The sequence below is a fragment of the Purpureocillium takamizusanense genome, chromosome 1, assembly GCF_022605165.1.
Source record: "Purpureocillium takamizusanense chromosome 1, complete sequence".
Lineage (NCBI taxonomy): Eukaryota > Fungi > Ascomycota > Sordariomycetes > Hypocreales > Ophiocordycipitaceae > Purpureocillium > Purpureocillium takamizusanense.
The window spans coordinates 630,523-651,574 of record NC_063068.1 but is presented as its reverse complement, the minus strand read 5'-3'; the positions used below and the strand labels follow the sequence as shown (position 1 = coordinate 651,574).

The following is a 21,052-nucleotide window of genomic DNA, read 5'->3' as shown; positions in this document are numbered from 1 at the left end:
AATTCAGGTGCCAATCACAGTCATGGAACATGGAGTCACGGAAGGCAGGTCGTGCCTTCCACGCCAAGCAACGTGCTAACGCATGACAAGGTCGGAATCTGGTGGTTCCTTCCGGGTGCCGAGGACACCGTCCAAAGTGTCCAATAACGTAGAACCGTAGCCGAACCGCAACCCGCCTCCAAGACTACTAGGTAGAGAGACCAGCAAAAAAGATGCGGTGTGGCGCTTCTGTGGCGGCTGCCTGTGGCTCAGGCGCCCCAGCTGGCTTCCCTGATGAGCGCACGCGTAAAGTGCTTCCACCAATTCAACGCGCTGAGACGCGTCCCACCGCCATCTTTGCTCAGGTTCTCAATCCGGCTCCACGCGACAGCTTGTCTCCCCAATTCGTTCACCAGGTAGCCTGTATCTGCGGCGGCAGCGACTCGTACTTTTCGCTCCCACAGCGACGCATCACTCACACCACGCTATATGCTCGGCCGTCTCAGCTTCAGCTCGGGCTATGAGATTGTCCTTGCAGGCGCCTCTGTCCTCGTGGTCTAGTTGACGAGGCTTCCTTATCGTGCAAGGCATGGTCATGGATCCCCTCGATGCCACGACGCCCACGAATCGCAAGCGATCACTTCCCGAAGCCGATATCGAACCGATTGCCACGCCGGCATCACTCAAGCGGGCGAGGCTCGAGCATGTTGACGCCGAGTCGCCCTCGACCCCAAAGGCCTTGACGGCCATCGCCAATGCGATTTCTGGCGTTTTGGGCTTCAGCCGTCCGCCACAAAAGGCCACAGACAGTGCCGCAGAGCCTACAGCCGTTGTGACAAATGGCATAAAGGGCAATGGCCTCGTTGCAGGCCCCAGACCGCCCGCTCCTCTCGCAGCCCCGAAGCCGCGTCCAGCAATCAAGCTGGCAGCACTCAAAGGGACGAAATGGGACACGGGAAATATTGGGAGCGCCAAGCTCGCGCGGAAGCCCTCTACAGCGTCTGCCAAGATTGCCGCTCGGCCTTCCCCTGCGACTGGCAGAGGACGCGGCCAGCAGAATAGCGGCCTGGAGTCGCCCTCCAAGGGCCGACCCTCAGACGTGGACGCCGGTGTCGACTTGACCGATGAGCTTCAGACCGAACCTGGGTCGCCGTCGGGCCGTGGCAAGGCAACCCAGAACCTGATACTCGGCTCGACCAGCAAGATCAAGGCGCCCAAAGGCATCCTCACGCCGACCAAGAGACGAGGCCGCCCGCCCAAGAGCGTCACCTTTAACCGAGGTGTCGATGCCGATCTTTATTTTCAGGACCTTCCGAAGACACCTAGCGGCCGGAAACGGGGCCCCAAGCCCAAGGTTGAGGAGGACGATGACGAGATACGATGCGCGATCTGCGCCAAAGCGGACTCGAACGCCCCGAACGAGATTATTTTATGTGACAATTGCGACTTTGCGGTGCATCAAGAATGCTACGAGGTGCCGGAGATACCAGAGGGCGACTGGTTATGCAAGTCTTGCGCCCAGGAAGATGTTCTCAAGACGCCCGCCAAACCAGCAGACTCTATAACCACCAGCAAACCAGAAGCCGAAGTGCCAGACATACCAAACCTGTCGCATCACTTACGTTCCTTTCAGCGTGTGCTTCTAGATCGATGCTTGGGTCAGAGGCGAATCAAGATGTTTGGACAGGAGGAGACGTATGAAAAGGCGAAGCAGTTAGTCGAGCAGACGGTTGTGGCCGGGGAGGGCAATTCGATGCTCCTCATCGGGCCAAGGGGCTGTGGGAAAACTACGGTAGGCAGCGCATCAGCTTCGACGCCCAAGAACGCACCGCTAAACGTGTCCAGATGGTTGAGAACATTGTGACGGATCTATCCCAGGCTCACGGGCACCTGTTCCACGTTGTCAGACTCAACGGCTTTATTCATACCGACGACAAGGTGGCATTGAAAGAGATCTGGAGGCAGCTTGGCAAGGAGATGGAGGTGGAGGAAGACCTCGTCAACAGAGTGAGTGGATGGCGGCCTAGAAGTGTCATCAGCCGCGCACTACTGACGGTCTCCAGACAAACTATGCAGACACCATGGCATCGTTGTTGGCGCTGCTGTCACACCCATCGGAAATCATGGGCACAGATGAGGGTGTCACGTCGCAGTCAGTCATTTTTGTCGTGGACGAGTTCGACATGTTTGCCGCACATCCTCGGCAGACGCTCTTGTACAACCTCTTTGACATTGCGCAGTCCCGAAAGGCACCAATCGCGGTTCTCGGCTGTACGACGCGACTGGATGTGGTGGAAATGCTCGAAAAGCGCGTCAAAAGCCGGTTTAGCCATCGATACGTCTATCTGTCCCTTCCAAGGGCGCTTCCTGCGTACTGGCAGATCTGTCGGCAAGGCTTGATGATTGACAGGACGGACGTGGAGCGGGAGGGCCTGGATGTCAACGTGGACGGCTACGATGACTTTCACAAGTACTGGACACGAAAAATTGAGGTGAGATGGAGCCCACTACATGGTTTCGTGCATCGCAACTGGCGAGGGCGGCTAACAGCTACTTGCATAGGAACTCTACAAGCAACGGGCGTTTCAGAACCTGCTGCAATACCACTTCTACACGAGCAAGTCGACCTCATCATTCTTGACGGAGTGGGTCCTCCCGTTGTCAGGGCTGTCGGAGAAGGACGTGACGTTGAGCTGCCCGATAACGGAGGCAGAGGCGACGAGCCTGGCGGCGCCCGACTCGCGGCTGCAGGTGCTCTCGACGCTTTCGGAGCTGGACCTGGGCCTCTTGATCGCGGCGGCCAGGCTGGACATTGTGGCGCACACAGACACGGTCAACTTCGCCATGGCGTACGACGAGTACAGCTCGCTGGTGGGAAGGCAGCGGGTGCAGTCAGCGACGTCGGGGATGCTGGCGATGGGGGGCGGGACGCGAGCATGGAGCCGGGGCGTGGCGGGCATCGCGTGGGAGCGTCTCATCTCGCTGGGGATGCTGGTGCCAGCGGGGGTGGGCGGGAGCAGGGCGTTGGGGTACGGCGGGCTGGACGGCAAGATGTGGAAGGTGGAGGTGATGCTGGAGGAGATTCCGGCGGCGGTGAAGCTGAGCAACGTGTTAGCCAAGTGGTGCCGGGAGATTTGAGTCGGAGGCGGAGCTGGTCCGGACCGTCGTTGTGTCCGAAACGAAACGGTGCTCTGCCCCTAAGCTTGGTCCACGTAGTGTAAGAAGAAGGCCCGCGGACAGGTGAGGTAAAGCAAAAGAACATCAACAGTATATGATTATGGACATGTGGACGCAGGTTCGGGACCGAGGCGGCCGCTTAAACGACGATGCTGAACAACGGGATGTGCCTGAGTATGTTGCACCGTCTATCAGCGAGTGCCAGCGCACGCACGGCTGTCGGGGAAGCCGTCAGCCAGCGCCGGAGGTCGCACAGCTCCGTCTCGGATAGTTGAGCTTCCGGGAGCGGCGGCGGGCGCCCGGCCCAAGAATAGCCCAGGTGGCCAGAACCCACCCGTTCCGTGGCGGTGGATGGGGGGGGGGCCTACAGTACTAAGGTCGGCACCTAAGGTGCTAAGCTGGTGCTGTAAGAGGCTGTGCCGCTGCGCCGCCCGCGCGCCGAGGATGACGGGACCATTCATCTCAGCAGCCCCAGGCGGGCGGGCGGGCGGCAAAGGCAGCCTGATAGAGAAAAGACACATGGGACTAGGCGTCTTCTTCCTGCACAAACGTGTGTAATCAACTCTGGCGAGCGATTGGACCCCTGCGAAGGTACACGGGAGCCAGATACTATTTATTGCCGAGTTTGGTGGATGGTGGATGAGATGGACGTGCGTGCGCGACCGTTTTTCGGTGAGACACTACACGAGCTCGAGGACATGACTTTTTGGTGTATCTGGCCTACCCTATGGCGGGCAGCTGCGGTAGTGAGTTCTCGGGGATGCAGTGCAAGTTCGAGGATCCATGCACGAGCGGGCGATTGACGCAAAGAAGCGAGACGGATACTTCTGCTTTGCCTTGGAAGGCGCTCGTAATTGTAGCGGCGGCGCGTGTGAGTTGCTCTTGGCGAGGTTCGTCACCGGGGGCCTAAGGCGAGGGGCTCCAGGCACCCATCAGTCCATGCATCCATAGGTAGGTACCTAGGGAGGTGCTGTAGGCGCAGTTGGTTTCCGTAGCGCGTGCGGCTGCGCTAGCCAGGCCTTGACGCCAGCCGGGGAGGGGGCCATCCGACCGCAGAATAGTACCAAGGTGCGCATTGCGCCGGTCCGTGGCAGGCGCTCTTGCTACCTTAAGCTTCTGCACATAGTAGCGACTAGGTACCTAGGTAGGTCCATGGAAGTCCAGTGACAGTCCAGCCTGCTTACCAAAGTCAGCCGCGTGAGCTTGCTTGACTGGGTCACGACGCACCACCACCACCAACCGAACCCTTGTTTTGTTCCTGCGTCCCACCCCGAACATGCATCCGGGACGAGACCTTTGACGTTGGACAAAAGAGGCCAGCCCAAAACAGCTCACCCCTCCCCCGCTGTCCGCCGCTGACGGTGGTAGCCCCGACGACGACGACGCGCTCCTCTTCCCTTTCCCTCCCCGAACCTTCATTGCTTCGTTGATACCCCCCGGGCGACGGCTGTGCGCTCTTCACTGCCTTGGTCAATTGCATCATTGCATTCGTGCTGGTATAGCGAGCGTGTTGCTGGAGGAAGTTGAGCATCGCAGCATCGCAGGCGCTGCTTCTGCTGAGAAGACGTTGATGCCCTTGGACCTCGTCTCTCACCATTGCTGGACGAGACCTCACGATCGCCTCGCCTCGCCTCGAGAACCACCATTCGGGCAGAGCGTCGCCTCGCTTTCATCATCGCCGCTCACACCCGCCGTCCGCATTCATCCATCATCATCATCATCATCATCATCGTACCAATACGCTCTGCGGGACACACACACACACACACAATGTCCAAGCGCACCGTCTTCACGTCCATCACGCCGCTCCCCGCCGGCATCTCGCGGCAGACGGCCATCTCCTTCCTGCACGACCACTTGGAGATGATCGACCTCAACCCCCTCATCATCCGGCGCGAGCGCATCCCGCCCCCCGCGCACTGCCCCGCCGAGGAGCGCGGATGCGTCTGGTACCGCCTCACCGACAAGGTCTCGTACCTCCCAGGCGGGCTCGCCGCCAGCGAGGTCGACTACACCTGCGCCTTCCACGACCTGCCCGCCGGCCTGCAGACGCACTGCTACGCGCCCCTGGGACTCGAGATCCGCGACCGTTGGTCCGTCGGCGGCTCCATGCCCGGCGAGCCTCGCGAGCCCGTCGAGCTCGGCATCGGCGCCCCCGCCACCGGCTTGTACCTCCGTGAGGACGTCGACATGCGCTGCAACATTGTCATGGCCGCCTTTGTCAAGAAGACGATCAAGAAGTCCCACGGCGCCCTCGTCGTTCGCCTGGCCGAAAAGGCGAGGCTCGTTAAAGACACCACAGCCAACGCCAACAGCAATTGGCCGCCGCCGCCCCATCAGTGGCAACAGCAGCACCAGCAGCAACGGCAGCAACAACGGCAACAGCAACAGCAACAGCTACAGCCCCGGCGCATCAGCGTTCCCCGCCGCCTGTCTTTCCAAGGCGAGCTGTCCCCAACACTGGAAAGGGGCCCCTCTCTGCCGCGCCCAGAGCTCCAGGAGCAGCAAAACCACCCCCGCCACCAGAGCAGGACTGATGAGGGAGACCGGATGAAGCCGCTGCCCCGGGCGCCGTTTGAGATGACAGGCACGGAGCCCCAACGGAGAGCTGAATTGCAATAGGCGTCACAAACTTCACGCCCTGACTTGCGCTGTGCTGTTTGAGACTACTAGGCGCGTCTGACCTCTCGGGGCTTGTAACGAACGACATGACACTTCTCTCAGCCAGCACGGGATACCAATCAGGCGATGCTATCTTCTCGAAACCGTTTCATTATATCTACGAGAATGGAACAAGATCAATGGGCTCTTCTTCCTTCCCTCGACATGTATGCAACAACACCAAGGACAGAACGCCACGGAACTCCCCGTCCGCATGTCACCGCGCCAGGGGCACCACCTGCACCACCATTAAAGCCTGGCGGGAGGACGAGGAGCTTCTCCTGGCTTGCAAGCTGCCGCCCTGTCCCGCCACGACCGCACCATATACTTTGCTTTGCTTGACGAAACGAAGGTTGTGTGTTTGTTTGAGATGGAATTTGAGTGAATGACAGAGCCAACCATGTTGTTGTGTCCAGCTCCAGAGACGTCTGTGGGCATCTTGATATACCCAACCCCTCCATCGGGGGTCCGCCTGCGTACACGCATTGTGACGCTTACAGGGCAACAGCACCGACGAAACCGGCAGCAGCCATGGCGAAGCCATAGGCGGCGGCGCGGCCCTCGGCGCCAGCAACGACGACGGGGCTCGTGGGCTTGACGGGAGGAGGAGGGGGCGTCTCCTTGGTGGGCTGGACGGGCTGGACAGGCGTAGTGACTGCCTGAGTGGGCTTGTTGTGCGTCTGTGTGAGAATGGTCAGCTTCATGTTCTGGTCTGCCTGTCTACGACGCCTTCACCAGGAGCCCCAACAACAGGGGACGACGATGGGACAATGAGGGGGCAAACTCACCTCGGTGATGGTGCAGGGGCAGTCGGTGATGGTCAGGGTCGTGGGCTTGGTGACGGTGTACGTCTTGCTGCCGATGCAGACGGTGGTGGGCTCCGGGCACCAGGTGGTGTACCGGCTGACGACCTTCGTCGTGGTGACGGTGTGGTTGCCGTGAGGGTGCGTGCCGGTCGAGTGCGCCGGGTGCGTGGGCTCAGAGTGGTGCGGGGGCTCGGCGTACTCGCCCGCAGCGACGATGCCAGCGAGGGCGGACAGGATCATGACCTTGGCGTTGACCATTTTGACGGCTTGGCTGGTTGTTGCTTCGGAAAGAAGTGTTGTGTGTGTAGTGATTAAGAAGGTTTCGAGATGGTAGTCAAAGAAAGACTTGTACGAAAACGAGCGTCCGTTTCTTGTAGCGAGTGTGTGATAGAGCGAGTGTCTGTGTGAGGGAAGAGAAGAGCGATTGTGGTATTGAGAGCAGGTGCTGAAGAAGAAGAAGAAAAAAAAAGGGAAAGAGACTGTCCGCCTCGACGCGTCGGATCGGTGCTCTTTATGTTTTCCGTTGAGGTTGGTCTCACACGCACGCACACATACTTCTTCGTATATACACATACTTGGCACATACACATACTTGCTTGCACGCACCACAAAAACAACAGCCCCCACATTACTTGCTACTACCCGCTGCACCGCCCACGACTTACTACGACCGCACGCCAACACCACAGTCAGAGAGAGAGGAAACAAGAGAGAAGAGAGAGGAGGGGGAAAAAAAACTGACAATGCCCATCGCCGTCGCAGCCCACAATCCTCGCGCGCGAGACACGTCGGGCCCAATCATGCCGCCGCGTCGGCGCTTCAAGAATGGTAAACATCCGCCAGTTCGCCCAGCCCGCATTCCAACCCGCACCTTGGCAGATTGCCATCGTGCCGAACCACCGCCCCGCGCCCCGTGCTCGAAATCCGCGGCGGCCCGGCAACATGGTGCGCATTCCCTCTTCGCCTCCCGTCACGGACGGCATCGCCTTCTTTCAGCTCTCAAACTCTACCAAGTACAGTCTCGCTCGTCGTCTTTATTCTTCCTCGTTTGTCGCCATTCATTCAACTACGTACCTGCTACGTACGTACGTGCTGCAGTCCAGCGCCGCGATCCGCTCCAATGAGCCCCTCGGGTCGCACCGATCCAACGCCTGCTCGCTTGTCTCAGCCTGTCTTGCACCAAAACACACGAGCTTCTCAACATTGGCATTGGTCGTCCGCTTCTTGCCTCATCGGGGCTCCTCAGCCTCCATCTCTCACTCGCATGCTGCCCTGTCACACGGGTCCTCGTTTCCGGGCCGGCGCAGCCGCCGGTCAAGTCCTGCCGCTGCCCGCCTCTTCCGGCCTCATGACGACCGACCCCGACGGGCATGATCCCGGCCCCATTGATTCTCCCATGCCATTCATTCCCTTGCTGTAACAAACGCTCTGCGTAGCCGTAGATACGCTGCTCCGTCCCGTCTATGCTCGGTATGCCCGCCCTAAACGCCCCGTCTCCCTTTCCAAGCCATGCGTCGCAAAACAATCAGCGGAAACACAAATGCAAATGCGAAAGAGATGCCGCACAGCGTCGAAGCAGCACACGTATTCGCTCCGACGCCGTGGCCAAGGGTATGTGAATGCAGCCTGATTCGTGCACTCCGCTGATGCAGCCTCGCTCGTCCCAGGTGGGCCAACCCCATGGATGATGATTCCACCCAAATTCATGGACCAAAATCGCAGATAAAAATATCGCAAGAACTCCGGATGATGCAGAGGTATAGCGTGGAATCTAGAGAGAATTCTCATGCAGTCCCCGTCCCAAGGCGAAATGCTGCACGTTGTCGCAATGACATGTCAATCCTCATTGCGCGCTTCAGCCGGCGTTCCGGCTCAGGAATGGCCCGGGTTGCCAGCGCCCGCATGACTCGAAGACCTAGAGAGAGCTAGCTCTCCCCACTACGCGGATTGTACCTGCGTGTGTTTTGTCTTCATGCCCGATCGAATTTATTTGCGGTTGGAGCGGCTTTGGCTCCGCTCGGGTGCGCGGCCGGTCAACTCCAAGTCAAAGGTCCGCAATTGCTGCTCATACTTGGCGTTGCGAAGAAATTTCGGCACCGAGTCCTGCAGCGTCCCTATGTCAGCACATCCCATCACACAAAAGCGCGACAGGCAGACTGTACTTACGCTGGCCATGAGCTTAAAAACGGCGTTCTGGGCATCCTCAAACAATGCCGTCACTTCCTGGAGCGTCTCAATCATCGTGTTGTCCTGCCCGACTGCCTTGGTCATTCGTGTGGCCAGGCTGTTACGGAGCTGATGGTCGATATTGAGCTCGCAGGGCGAGCCCGGAGCCAGGAACGCGTTGTAGATGCCATAGGCCTGAGCCATAATCTCCTTGATGGTGTCCATCGACGTGGCCGTCGGCGTCTTCTGAGCCTGTCGGATGGCGGCCTTGCACCCGCGCACAAACTCGGCCACGTCCTTGTAGAAGGAAAGGTTCTCTTCGCAGTGCGTCTCGCGCAGGTTCTCGCGGAACAGGAGGCGGAGGGCTGCATCGTTGAGGATCTTCTCCAGCCGCTGCGTGTTCGAGTCACGGGTGATGCCGTTACGCTGGGAGCCCGTGCCACCTTCGCTCTCCGACGCCCGGCCCCGTGAGCCGTTGCCGTTGATCAGATCCTTGCCTCGCTGGGTGAGCTGGTAGATGGCGTGCTTGGTGGGCTGGAACAGGTTAAAGCCCGTGTTCTGAGCGATAAACGTGCGGTCAGGTACGACAGCCTCAATCAGGCCATACTCGACGAACAGGGTCGCAACCTCGAGGGTCTCTCGGCGATCGACAATGGTGGAGCAGTCCATCAACCAATCCACCGTAGCCTTGCCGGTGAAAGTGTCGCGGTACGCCTTGCCATTGATCTTGCGCTCGGCCGCCATCTTGACGCCAGTCAGGCCGTCCTTGTAGTCGTGCAGCGAGTCCGAGTCAGCCGCTGTCACCGATGACTTGATGTTTCGACCGTCGGCGCCCACAAATCTCCGGAAAATGACCTCGATGGTGCCAACGTCGTTCAATAGCTTGTCCGACTGCTGATCGCGTTCCAGGATGACGAGCTGGGCTGAGTTCATGGCGGCCAGCTCCGTGACTTGCTTCTGTTGGATGCCATTACGCGCGCAGAACCTATCCAGCACGGTGACTCCCTTCGGCGTGAGCTGCCACACAGAACCCTTCATGTTGTACACTTGCTGGTACTTGCCATCGGCGGACTCGATGAAGCGAGCCTCCACGAAGCGCTGACAAATAGACCGTGCCATGTCCTTGGCCATGGAAAATGTCGTGGTGGTTGTCGTCGTGACTATCCTCGACGGATCCTTGGGATCGGGCATGCGATTGGACTGGGAGAACTTGAGGGAGCCGAGGTTGTTGATGGCATCTTCGGACAGAAAGGTGTATTCCACTTTGGATAACCGTACCCGGTGCGCCGAAAGCGGCAGGAGGCTGACAATCAGGGTTGCAAATAGATCCTTGAAATCCTGCACGCCGAGGTCAGCAACGACGAGGGGAGCAACTTGTGAGGCTGGGAGGCCGCGATCTGAGTCGTGCCGCAGCGTGCGCCAGCGTGAGGCGCGTTGGTTCAAGCTCATGTAAGAATGGCAGGCAACCAACACACAGCCACTCACTCACACACGCATGCAGAACCTAGACCACAGCCCGACCAGGCAGGATTTGACATGGAATCTTGGTCACACATACCCTCGTGAAAGGCCGGTCATCGTCCGTCATGCGCAACAAGCGCGACGACGTTTGATGCATCTTGTTATCTGGCGCGGGCAGCTTGATGGGGGCAGGGTGACCAGGGTCTGTCTCAGAATATGGCTGAGACGGCGGGTCTTTGGCCGACGCAGCGTGAGCCAACTGCCTCGCGTCGACCTTGACGCTCGAGGCCAAAGACTGAGTGGACGCGGCCCTTAGGCTAGGATTCCTTTCCGGGCTCGCGGGCTCCGAATTGGTGACGGGGGAGGCGAGGGAGAGGCGGGCCAGCGCAGAGTTGGATTGGCGGGGTCGGATAACGGGCTCCGACAAGTTGGCAATGGCGATTTGCGTTCGATCAAAGGCGGCGGCGGCTCGGTTGAGCAGGCTCGACGGACGCTGCGTCTTGCCGGAGAGAGAGCCGCTCGACGGCGTGCTGGAGTGGGCGGGACGCTGCGAAGTGCCGGCGGGCAGATGGTGGTCGTTGGGCGGCCGTTCTGAAATGGAGGAGCGCGGCGTCGAGGAACGGCGGTGCTGGTGGTGCTGGTGGTGAGGCTTGTGGTGGTGGTTCGCGGCGGGAAAGGACAGCTGCGGCTCCCTGGGTGCTTCTGGGGGCGGTTTGTCGGCGGCAGTCGTGAGAGGATGCGAGAGAGCTGCCATCTGACGGAACGAGGGAGGAGAAGAAGAAGAAGAGGAAGAGAGCGCCGGAGACACGTGGTGAAGAGGTCAAAGTAATAAAAACGCAAACGATGAGACGGCGGCGTGGGACGAGGGTGGAAGATTGGGGGGAGATGGGCGGTACAACCAAGCGGCAGGCGCTCTTTTCTGGCGGGTGGGCTGGGGGGTGTAGATGGGGAAAAAGACTGGAAGAAGTGGACGAGAGTGGGCGGCCTTGGGGAGAAGAGATAGAAGAACCCGACCAGAATGGGCACGACAGGGACACCCCCCGTGAGGACTGGCAGTGGGCCAAAGGTATCCTGAAGTACCCCCCAAGGTACTACTCTACGGTGCGGTGCGGCCCCGTACACCACTGTATGAGCGCCGCTGGCAGCAGGCATGGGGCAGCCGACAGACAGGGCAGGTTCCAGCGGACACGCTTCCAGGTTAAAGACGGTACATGCGGTACGTACCGTCAGAGGTGGGGCGAGCAGGGGGGCAGCCTGGAGCCAGGAGGGGCCACGGCGGCGGCGGCGACGGCGGCGGCGGGGTGGTGAGGAGGGGTGGCTACAGCACACGGCCACCGGCTCTTTCAGGCAGGGCTCGGATAGGGTCTAGGTAGGTACAGTGCGAACCGGGCAAGCGAGAGCAGAGCCCTGAGGAGGGGGGAGGGAGTGGAGGGAGGGATGGGCTGGCTCAGTCTGTAACGGGAGCGACGGCGGCGGCGACGACGACGACGACGACGACAACGTCGTTGGCTCCAAAGGGGGTGTCCGTCTGCCTGGGCCGCGCGCGTGCAGTGCCCTGGTGCGAGTTACGGTGAAGCCAGTTGAGTGAGTGAGTGAGTGAGTGGCCAGCTCAACCCAGCCTAGCCAGGGACACACAAGAGGCCCGAGGGAGCAGCTGGCCCGAGTCTTGCTGGCCTGGCCAGGGCGGGCTGCTACTTTGACTGGCCGGTTCAATCGTCGGGGGAATGGGAGTAATAACACCAAGCTCGTTGGCCTCAACTGAACGGTGCGCCCTGAGCGAAGCCTTCTGGAAACCCTGCTCGCGTATTTCGTTTCTGGGGCCACTCAAACCAGCCCAGTCGCCGACCAACCCACTTACCCTCCCGGCTGCAAGGCCGCGCAGGATCGAAGGGACAAAGACAGACATGCACTCAGTTGCCCTGGCTGCCAGTGCGACCGGACCAAGAACCACAAGACGCAAAAGAGTTCGTCGGATCAGTCGGGGAGGAAGAGGAGGAGGAGGAAGGAGTACGTATACTGTAGTGGGAGGCTTCGAAAGAGGCCCGGGAAAGTGGCACGTTTCGCTTCGGGCGAGTTTTTGCTAGAAGCAGAGCGATCCCGCATCTTTCTTCATTTTATTACAATTGTACAATTCTGTTTATTACTCGCGCGTTCATGATGAGGCGTGTAACCTGCGGGATGGCTGTGCAGCGGCGCACGACGACGCACATGAGGTAAGATGCGGTGCTCTTAATAGTCGGGCGTGGGTGCGTTTGTGCTGCCACGGGGCTTCTCGATGCTGCTGCTGCTGCTGCTACTGCTGTTTCTGCTGCTGCACCTTTGTTGGGTTGGGCTGGGTTGCCTCACCTCGCCTCCTCGACGCCTCGCTCGGCTCAGACACGGCGAGCCTCCCTCCGTCCTCCCCCCCTTGATTGACCCCCCCTGGCCCGCCTGCCCGTCTGTCCCGCGTCGGGCCACGTGCAGACGAGCACCGGGAGCGGCAAGAGGGCGATTTGGAATTGCGGGCGACGAATCAGCCGGGGTACGATGGGGATCCCGGGATTTCCCAAGGCCGCAGCTGCTGCCGATGCACGGGCCCGGGGGGGGCGGAATCTCAGTGGGTGGTGTTGGTTATTAGGTGCTCGCTCCCTCGTGTGTCAATAAACGATAGCAACAGCCCGCGTGCGGTTTTTGTGCCTTGGACGTGACGGGGCGCGGAGGGCGCCTCGGCAGAGCAGGGGGGGGCTCCTCGGAAACGAGGCCACGCGTTGACAGCTATCCGGCAGACATGAATGCACGAGCTTGAGCCAGGTCGAAGCGAGGTTGAGAGAGGTGCGCGAACAACAGGGGTGGGGACAAACGACTGACCACGAGATGCTGCATCGCCTGCTAGTACTTTCTTCGTGGCATAGTCCTGCTACTAACGAGAGGGGGGGCCGGCGGCTCAATCCGCAGAGCGAGGGGTCAATCGTCAACGTCCATCCATCGTCGTCTTCGTCGTCGTCGTCGTCGTCGTCGTCGTCGTCGTCGATCAGCGGCCCAAGACCAAGGCAAGGGGCGGTGGAGGGGGAGGGGCGAGACGGGTATGGGATCGGACGGGCGAGAATGAGAAATGGCGAATGCCGGCTCGCTCGCGCGCTACCCAAGACTTTGAGGCGCGCGCCTCTCAGATTGGCGATGGTGATGCGGGCTCCATCGGCTGCAGCGTCACGATGCGGTGCTGTTGCGGCGCCGCGGTGTCACCCCTCCTTCCCTGCTGGACAATTTGGCGCCGTTTTGTCTCGCGGCACCAGCAGCAGCAGCTGGAGGAGGAGAACTTAAGCAGGCAATCCGGGTGCCGGGGGCCCCTTGTGCCTCAGCCACCCCGGGCGGCTCGGCGCCCGGAGAGGCACGAGAGAGCGAGCGCATAGTGTGGCGGTATCGATGTCCCTGTCGCCATCGGATCATGACCGAAATCCCGAGTACGTACCTACATATACATTAGGTAGAGTAGTTACATGGCCTGCCGTGCAGCCTTCGTTTTTTTATTCTTCCCCTCTTTCGCCTCGACGTCGTCCAAAACCCGGACGACGGCACAAGACGAGGAGACAGCAAGGTACAGTACCAATGTATCTCGTACTGTGAGTAGGTACCTTAGTAGCACACCACCACATGGCATGGCAGGGCACGACATGGGACGGGCTCTCGCCGTTCCGCGTGCACAATGCAGCAGTGCCGCAGAGGCCACGAGGCGCAAAGGAGGCCAACAACTGCCCGCTTGGCTTCTCGGCATGAGTGCCCCGCTGCCGGGTGCGTTGCGTGTGGCCCCCATCTTGGAGCGAGTTGCCGTGCCATCCATCATGTCGTGTCAACGGCCGCCGCCGTCTGTGGTCAGTGGTCGGTGGTCGGTGGTCTCGCCTCGCATCGCATTCGCGACGGCGGCGGCGGCAGTAGCAGCAGCAGTAGCAGCAGCAACAGCCAACGCACGGGCACACGGCGGGGTGGGGAGAGCACCAGGTTCTCACTCATCTCCGGCCGGGGAGCCGCGTCGGCGGGCGAGCAAGATAATACCCAAGCATCTGTCTACCAACGACAAGAGCAGCCCAACGCAAGAAAAGGTGTCAGTACGTATACGCAGTCAGTCAGACGACACGCGAGACCAGCAGGCGTCGATCGTGAAAGCGTGTGGGTGCGTGAGATCCAGCCGCGCGCACCGTCACCATGCGGCGTGGCGGCTGCAACGGGCGCAGCATCGCTGATGAGGGTTGACATTCGGGTCGATTTCCATGATTTCGCCGTGTCTGGTAGGGTACCCGGTGGTTACGGCCAGCGGTGCATCAGTGACGGCCAGAACCCCAACTTGCGCTAGAATGCCGGCATGCCTATCAAATTCGCACTGGATGACGCCCGCCCGCATCAGCAGCACCTTACCTTAGTACTAGAAGTGCCTCCTCGACCTTTTATGCTAACCTACGGCCTAGCAGCAACAGCAATTCGGCAGGGCGGCGGGACGCGCTCGCCTCAGGACACGAGAGCCTAACTCGAAACGATGTAGTCTCGCGAGTCTGGGGCGACGCCCCCCCTCTTCGGAGGGCCGGGCTGCGAGACAAAAGGGGAGGGGGGGTGAGCACCCAAGCCCGCCGCCGCCGCCGCTGCGAGCAGCCTGCTCAGCGGCGTCCATGGATCTGTGGTGGAGGCTCCATGACTGACCGCCTCCGCCCGCTGAGATGGTCCATCGTCATTGAACGAAAGCACAATGACGGCTCCTCCGCCGCCGAGATAAGGCGGTGGAGGATCGCACGGGAAACTGAGAGGCGACCCAGACGCTCGCTGTCCTGCCAGCGCCGCCATCCATGGAACAAAAGCCATCGCGCCATGGCAAATCGCCAATCGCCGCCAGTGAAGCCGTCGCCACCTCATCGCAGTGGTGGTGGTGGTGCATTGACAAAGGGAGGCAACACGAGCACGCACGCACGCACGCACGCACGCACGCACGGCACTGGCGCGGCATGGAAAGGATGGCAGAGCATGGCATGGCATGGCATGGCATGGCATGGGCCTGGATGGGCATGGGCGCAACAAAGCATGGCACATCATGGCACAACAGATGGGCATTGGCACGGCGGCGCGTGGCACGGCCTCAAATGTGCATGGATGGATGAATGGGTGATGGGCTACTCGATAGAGTGACTAGCTTAGTACTATGGCGCAAAGCGGGACCTCGCTCCCTCGTGGGAGCGCACGAGTTTCAACCCAGATCGGCGCGTGGCTTCAGGGATGTCCATCCACCGGGCCATGCCGCTTTGGGGCTCGACGACGACTTTTGCATGCGCCATGTGCGCCGTTCGGCCCCCCACGAGGTTGATGAGGGGGTGGATGGTGAATTGGGGGAGGGGGGATGCTGGCGCGCTGGGCTCACCAGGCGTCGGCTGGGAACTGCTCACTGAACCACTGTAATAACTGACTGACCTTAGTACTGGTGGCACGCCCCCCCGCCCCCCCCCGCAGCGCCCTTTCCTTGGGTTCATTCAGGTTTCCTCCTCCCTCAGGTCTCTCCCTCCTTTCCCCCTCTCTCGGTGTCCGTCCTCCCCCACCCGCGCGCCCTGCACGAGACCATTGCTGCCACGCGCCCGCACCGTGGAAAGACACCCGCCGAGATGTCTGGGCACGACGGCCCTGCGAGCGAACCAACCAAGGCGAGGTTGATTGATGAGTGAGCCGGCGATGACATGACATTGCGAAAAAGAAAAAAAAAGACCCTGGAGCCAGCCGTCCATACCACATTGTAACTGTATCTCCCCGGATTCCGGTTGATCGCCTGCGTCACTCCCCTCGAAATGGTCAAAGAGACAAGGCATTCATTAGGGCCGCCAACCTAACCGTTCTCTTGGCGAGTTTGCTGCCATGTGCGCGCGCCCCGAGCCCGACGAACAACAGGGCAGCCTCCTTTGGCACTGCAGCCTGCCAGTCCTTGCGAGTGCTTCCCTACCTAGTACCCATGTTACTACTAAGGTACTTCGTAGGCACCGACCTAACCTACTGTATCTACCAGCGACCACCTCATCATATTCCCAGTCTCGCCGACCTCGTTTGTCAGCGACGCGTGATTCTTCCGGGACACTGTCGTGCCACGCACCGCAACGCAGCGGCCTTCCGGCACGTCTCACCGCATCGTCAGTCGAGCGCGCCGCCAAGCAACGTGCTCGCTCGCAAAGCCGCGGATGCCCACCGTTGTCCCACCTCAGCTTACTCGTAGCCCTCGGCTCAGCACCGACCACGCGTGCGTCATGTCATGTACATGCCCTGAATAAGTCACGGCGGATGAAAGTGGGCGCGCGCGCCAACCACTCATCCGCTGCGAGTATCATCACCGTCATCCTCAGGTGCGGTCAGGCCAGGCGGTGTCAAACGAGCACCGGCCGGCCGGCCGGCCAGCAGCATTCGGTCTAGGTACACTTGGCAGCAGCATGCAGAGCCTCACACTTACTACCAGCCCTAAATCCTCCACGACTCCAGCCGCATGTAGTGGTAGTATGTAGAGGCTCTTGCGTACTAAGGTAGCTAGAACGGTCTCCGTCCCTTCCCACGGCTGCCCGCGCACACTATGCTCTGTCTGCTCTTGCGGGCGCCCAACACGCACAAACCACACACACACACACGCACCCGTGGACCGCTCACCCATGATGACGGGCCCGTCGGTAGCAGCCCATGTGCCAGCGGGGCCGTGGCCCGTGGGCGGACAGGACGCTGATGAGCATGGCGCTGCATGTCGCATCCGTTCTCCCGGTACGTACAGTACAGCACTGTACTTTGCTGTTCGCCGGCACCCACGCACGCACGCGGCTTGCTTCGTTCCATGGATGGCGCGTTGCTCCCGTCGGACACCCCCAAGCACAGACCCAGCCAGACCCAGCCTGTTGGCTCGCCCGCCCACGGCGTTGGGACGCGCGCCGGCGAACAGCATGACACCTGACAGACACGACGGACCGGCGCCGTTGGTCGACATGGCATCAGCTCGCTCACTCATACATACACACACAGACACACACACACATTCCCAGCCGGACGGTCCACCTGCTTTGCCGACATGGGTGGAGTAAGCTGCTTCGCTGGCGTCTTTCACGCCGCACGTGGGGGAATAACCCTACCAACGAGGCAATCCCCAGACCGGGACCACAACGTTCCGTCATTCCCATGTCCTTCTCCTCCTCCAACAACAACAACGTGATGACATCTGTGCTGCTGCCCGGTGGCCCCGTCAGGTCTGGGGGGGTTCCAAGTCGGCCCGTCAGCGCCTGTGGCGAAGAGGACGGAGGACCCTGAGATTGGCTGTGGCAGATCGGGCGGCCGCTGGGCCAAGGGTTTGACGCCACGCGCTCCTGCCGCCCTGCCCTGCCTGCCCTGCTGTGCCTGCCCTGGCCAGGGCCTCCAGTGCTTCAATTGCCCTGCCCTGCCTGCTCGCTGTGTCTGGCCCCGCCTGCCCTGCTCGCCAGCTCACTGCGAGAGCTCGACTAATGGAGGGACCACAATTGCACGGAACGCGACTCGGCAGGCCACCGGCAAAGCTCCCCTGCTGACTGACTGCGTCGAGCGTTCGGTGAGCCGGATGTCGGCGTCATTGAATTGAATCTCACTCTCTCCACTGGCCAAGTCTCCATGGATCCCAGAACCTCAGCCGCAGAGCTCCCATATTTTATTTTATTTTTCACTTTCAATTATGACGATGGGCTCATGGCAAGGGGATGCAAGCCCCGTCGCATCTGGGCGCGAAAACCTTTGCGCCTTGCATCCCGTTGTCCTCAGCCAGCCAGCCAGCCAGCCAGCCAGAGACCCAAGCGCCGGGTCGCAGAGGGCGTTGCCTCCTCGGGAAGCCTGTGCGGTTGTTGGTCCCGGGGGTGCACGCGAGCGCCGCCAACGCGCGCGACCAGCCAGCTGGGCCCAGCCCTTTTACGCCTCTCTGCACACGTGCGCATGGGGGCACTGTTGGCTGTCCCCAGAAGGTACATGTACGACACGGTACAGTTGTCGTACTGTAATTACTTCGTAACCCCAGGTCCCATGTGTGTGGTTGATGAGGGCTGGGGTCGAGATGCTGCTGCTTGCTGCTGCAAGGGTTTGGTTTGCGCGATGTGTCGTTCGGCGCAAGACTGCGCTTCGGGAGACGAGGCGGGATGACGGGATGCCACGGCGGGCAAGCTTGGGCCGGGGTTTGACAGCTGTCACTTTTGTCTTTGTCCAGTCGACTCGACTGTCCCAACAAAGCAGACGACACGCCATGTGCCCATCGCCATGCCGTCGCTCCTGCTGCTGATGCTGATGCTGATGCTGATGCTGCTGATGCCGATGCTGCTGCACCGCGGACGCCTCACCGTTCCCAGTGCATCTTCCCTCCGGCCAGCCTGGGAAGCCCCAGTCCGGGGTCGTGACGACGGTGCCAACGCCCAAGGAGCCGCTCCTTCCTTGGCCCGGACCTTGACGGGCGGGCGCGATTGATTCGTGGCTCGGTCCATGGGTCCGGAGATTTGCGACACGCCTCGGGGACCACTGACTGATGATGACGGACAGACGGGGGTAGGGCGTCTCTCACCGTCTCGGTGAGCCCTCCTCCTCGGCGGCGGCGCAGAAGCACGGACGGCGGACGACGAGCCGAATTCGGTGAGGCGCGCCCCCGGGCAAGGAATACCTAGGCGCGAGGAGGACGGAGGGACGCAGGGACCTGGCCTGGCCTGGCCTGGCCTGGCCTTGCCAGAGCTGCCGTCGTAATAACGATCTTTCGGTCGACCCGATCTTGCGCGCGCAGTCAGGGATGAGGAACAGGGGTCGGTCGGTTCGGTTCGTTCGGTCGTCCACATCGGTGGAACAAAGACGCAAGGATGGTACAGGTCGGAGCAACGAAAAGACATCAAGTATGTTTGTGCTTGTGTAGATGCGTGCTCACCCCCCCGAGATTAGGAGAAAGCGGCAAGGATGCACATACATAAGGTGCTGTACATACGGAGTGTGTGTGTGTGTATGTGTGCGTGTGTGTTTGTTTGTGTGTGTTCGTTTGGGTGAGAGAGTTGGATGGATGGCCTGGATGGACCCCATCGCCAAAGCCAAGTGACAACGACATTGGTCCTGGAGGCATGTACGAAGTACTCATGTATATATGTACGACGTACCTATGTACTACTTACCAACCAACATAAGTACGCAGCGTCTGTCTCTGGCCTGCTTGGATATACCACGTATGTACTCCGTACCGAGGAGTGCTGCTGCGTAGGGGTGGCACCTGGGACATGCATGCATGTGTGTTGTGCAACGTGCGTTGCATGCGAGTACTGTATTCGTATGTATGTACATTCCATGCGCTGCATGCATCGGTGCGAACAGAACAGAGACAGTGCAACTACGAAGATGTATGTACTTTGTACGTACCTGTATCCACGCCACGCTCTCTGTCTGTCTCTCTCTGTAAGGACCCCAAGGACCGTCGGCATCATGGCCGGGTGTTTTGAGCGTAATGACCGCACGCTCTCCCACTCTCTCTCTATAGGTTTCGCTCGCAACAGCACGGCGCCAGGAATGCACAGGTCCTCAACAGCCAAGCAAGGTAACCCTCACACTCCCCGGCAGCAACAGCCCTGCTCGCTCGCTTTCCCCCAAGATCTGGACAGCCCCCATCCCCCCCCCCCCCTCCCCTCCCCCCAATCCCCTAGCGTATCCGGGATTGTCCAATAGTCCAGCGCCATGCGCGCGCGCCCAGCTCAGAATAGCAGCCGTTTCGGTAATTCGCGACAATGATGCTCCCTCCTCCCCTAAGGTTCTCCCCCCCACCTCCTTTTTACCCCATCGGCATAAGGCGATGTGTCGCATACATACGCACACAGAGACACACGCGCACACAGACCTGGGAGACACTACAGGTAGGTATAGCACTGTTGACTGCGTTTAGCGACGCTAGTGGTTATGTATGCATGGGAGATCAGGGGCCGGATAGGAGGGAAGGAGGGACCTTTGTGAGGAAACCACGTTTACGAAACACGCCTAGGTTTCTCCTCAGCTACCTACATGGCTGCTCCCTCGAGACACGCACACGCACGCACGCGATGGCTCTGGCTGATTTGTGCTGTCACAGCACTGGCAGAGAGCGCTCTCAGTCTCAACAGAGGCCTAAGAATGAGCATCCCTGGGGTCGGGGATTGTGCCAAGAACGTAATGCCACACGGACGATTCATCACCCATTCATCCACTCACTCACCACGGACGGAGCAAGGGCCATTGATGGTTAGCATTGGGGTGTCCCTACAGCATACGCCCCCCACGCCCTTTCCGTACTTTGACGTTACTCGTGCCTAGAGTCCGCACCACGAGCTACCTAGCACCGGCAATTGGGGGCCTAGACTCTACCCGATGGACTTCGTGACGAGATACAGTATACCCAGGGCCGGGCGGCGGGCGATCGTAAGCAGTCTATCGTCGTCGTCGTCGTCGGACTTAACCCACCCTAGACCCAAATACCGCCCCAACATCGACAGCCTCCCGACGATCATCACCAGCGTTGCATCGGCCCGGGGGGGCGGGGGGCGCGCGGGGGGTACAGGCCAAGGGGTAGACAACCACGAAGGCACCACATACTACTACGACCGACGTTCCCTTTCTGCCAAATGTCAAGCAAGCCACATCCAAACCACCACTGCCCCCTCCCTCTTCTTTCACCCGCCATTTTGAAAAAGGCATTCGCCGCGCAGCACCAGCACCGGCCGCGCGCCCTGCCGGAGAGCCGGTCGGGGGCCAGAGGGCGCTTGATATCGGCGCGCTGGGGCAATGGACGGCCCGGTCTAGGGTAACAGGAGCAGGATGAG

General features: G+C 60.5%; 6 protein-coding genes across 6 annotated transcripts; 2 read left to right on the top strand and 4 right to left on the bottom strand.

Annotated features, from left to right (window-relative positions):
- The first annotated feature begins 165 nt into the window (after positions 1–165).
- ORC4 (origin recognition complex subunit 4) lies at positions 166–3,262 on the top strand. Its single transcript, XM_047981004.1, has 4 exons — positions 166–1,771; positions 1,825–1,986; positions 2,043–2,471; positions 2,542–3,262. The coding sequence occupies exons 1-4, from the start codon at positions 569–571 to the stop codon at positions 3,115–3,117; spliced, it is 2,370 nt and encodes a 789-aa protein (XP_047836962.1). The 5' UTR covers positions 166–568; the 3' UTR covers positions 3,118–3,262.
- A 1,110-nt stretch (positions 3,263–4,372) lies between these two features.
- On the bottom strand, positions 4,373–4,753 carry JDV02_000223 (uncharacterized protein; the record flags this gene model as incomplete). Its single annotated transcript, XM_047981003.1, has 1 exon — positions 4,373–4,753. The coding sequence occupies one exon, from the start codon at positions 4,751–4,753 to the stop codon at positions 4,373–4,375; it is 381 nt and encodes a 126-aa protein (XP_047836961.1).
- Positions 4,754–4,884: 131 nt separating this feature from the next.
- JDV02_000222 (uncharacterized protein) lies at positions 4,885–5,988 on the top strand. The gene has a single exon (XM_047981002.1). The coding sequence runs from the start codon at positions 4,927–4,929 to the stop codon at positions 5,776–5,778; it is 852 nt and encodes a 283-aa protein (XP_047836960.1). The 5' UTR covers positions 4,885–4,926; the 3' UTR covers positions 5,779–5,988.
- A 323-nt stretch (positions 5,989–6,311) lies between these two features.
- Positions 6,312–6,881, bottom strand: JDV02_000221 (uncharacterized protein; the record flags this gene model as incomplete). Its single annotated transcript, XM_047981001.1, has 2 exons — positions 6,312–6,497; positions 6,606–6,881. 2 exons carry the CDS (start codon positions 6,879–6,881, stop codon positions 6,312–6,314), a joined length of 462 nt encoding a protein of 153 aa, XP_047836959.1.
- A 1,728-nt stretch (positions 6,882–8,609) lies between these two features.
- Positions 8,610–11,004, bottom strand: SST2 (AMSH/STAMBP protein ubiquitin specific-protease; the record flags this gene model as incomplete). The annotated part of the gene is made up of 3 exons (XM_047981000.1): positions 8,610–8,726; positions 8,790–10,127; positions 10,348–11,004. 3 exons carry the CDS (start codon positions 11,002–11,004, stop codon positions 8,610–8,612), a joined length of 2,112 nt encoding a protein of 703 aa, XP_047836958.1.
- A 6,866-nt stretch (positions 11,005–17,870) lies between these two features.
- On the bottom strand, positions 17,871–19,247 carry JDV02_000219 (uncharacterized protein). Its single transcript, XM_047980999.1, has one exon. It carries the CDS (start codon positions 19,109–19,111, stop codon positions 18,428–18,430), a length of 684 nt encoding a protein of 227 aa, XP_047836957.1. The 5' UTR covers positions 19,112–19,247; the 3' UTR covers positions 17,871–18,427.
- Positions 19,248–21,052: the final 1,805 nt, after the last annotated feature.

Coding starts and splice junctions, on each gene's coding strand:
- ORC4 (XM_047981004.1), top strand. CDS start 569: ATGGTCATGGATCCCCTCGATGCCACGACGCCCACGAATCGCAAGCGA. Junction 1,987..2,042: donor AGGAAGACCTCGTCAACAGA/GTGAGTGGATGG, acceptor GACGGTCTCCAG/ACAAACTATGCAGACACCAT. Junction 2,472..2,541: donor ACTGGACACGAAAAATTGAG/GTGAGATGGAGC, acceptor CTACTTGCATAG/GAACTCTACAAGCAACGGGC.
- JDV02_000222 (XM_047981002.1), top strand. CDS start 4,927: ATGTCCAAGCGCACCGTCTTCACGTCCATCACGCCGCTCCCCGCCGGC.
- JDV02_000219 (XM_047980999.1), bottom strand. CDS start 19,111: ATGTCTTTTCGTTGCTCCGACCTGTACCATCCTTGCGTCTTTGTTCCA.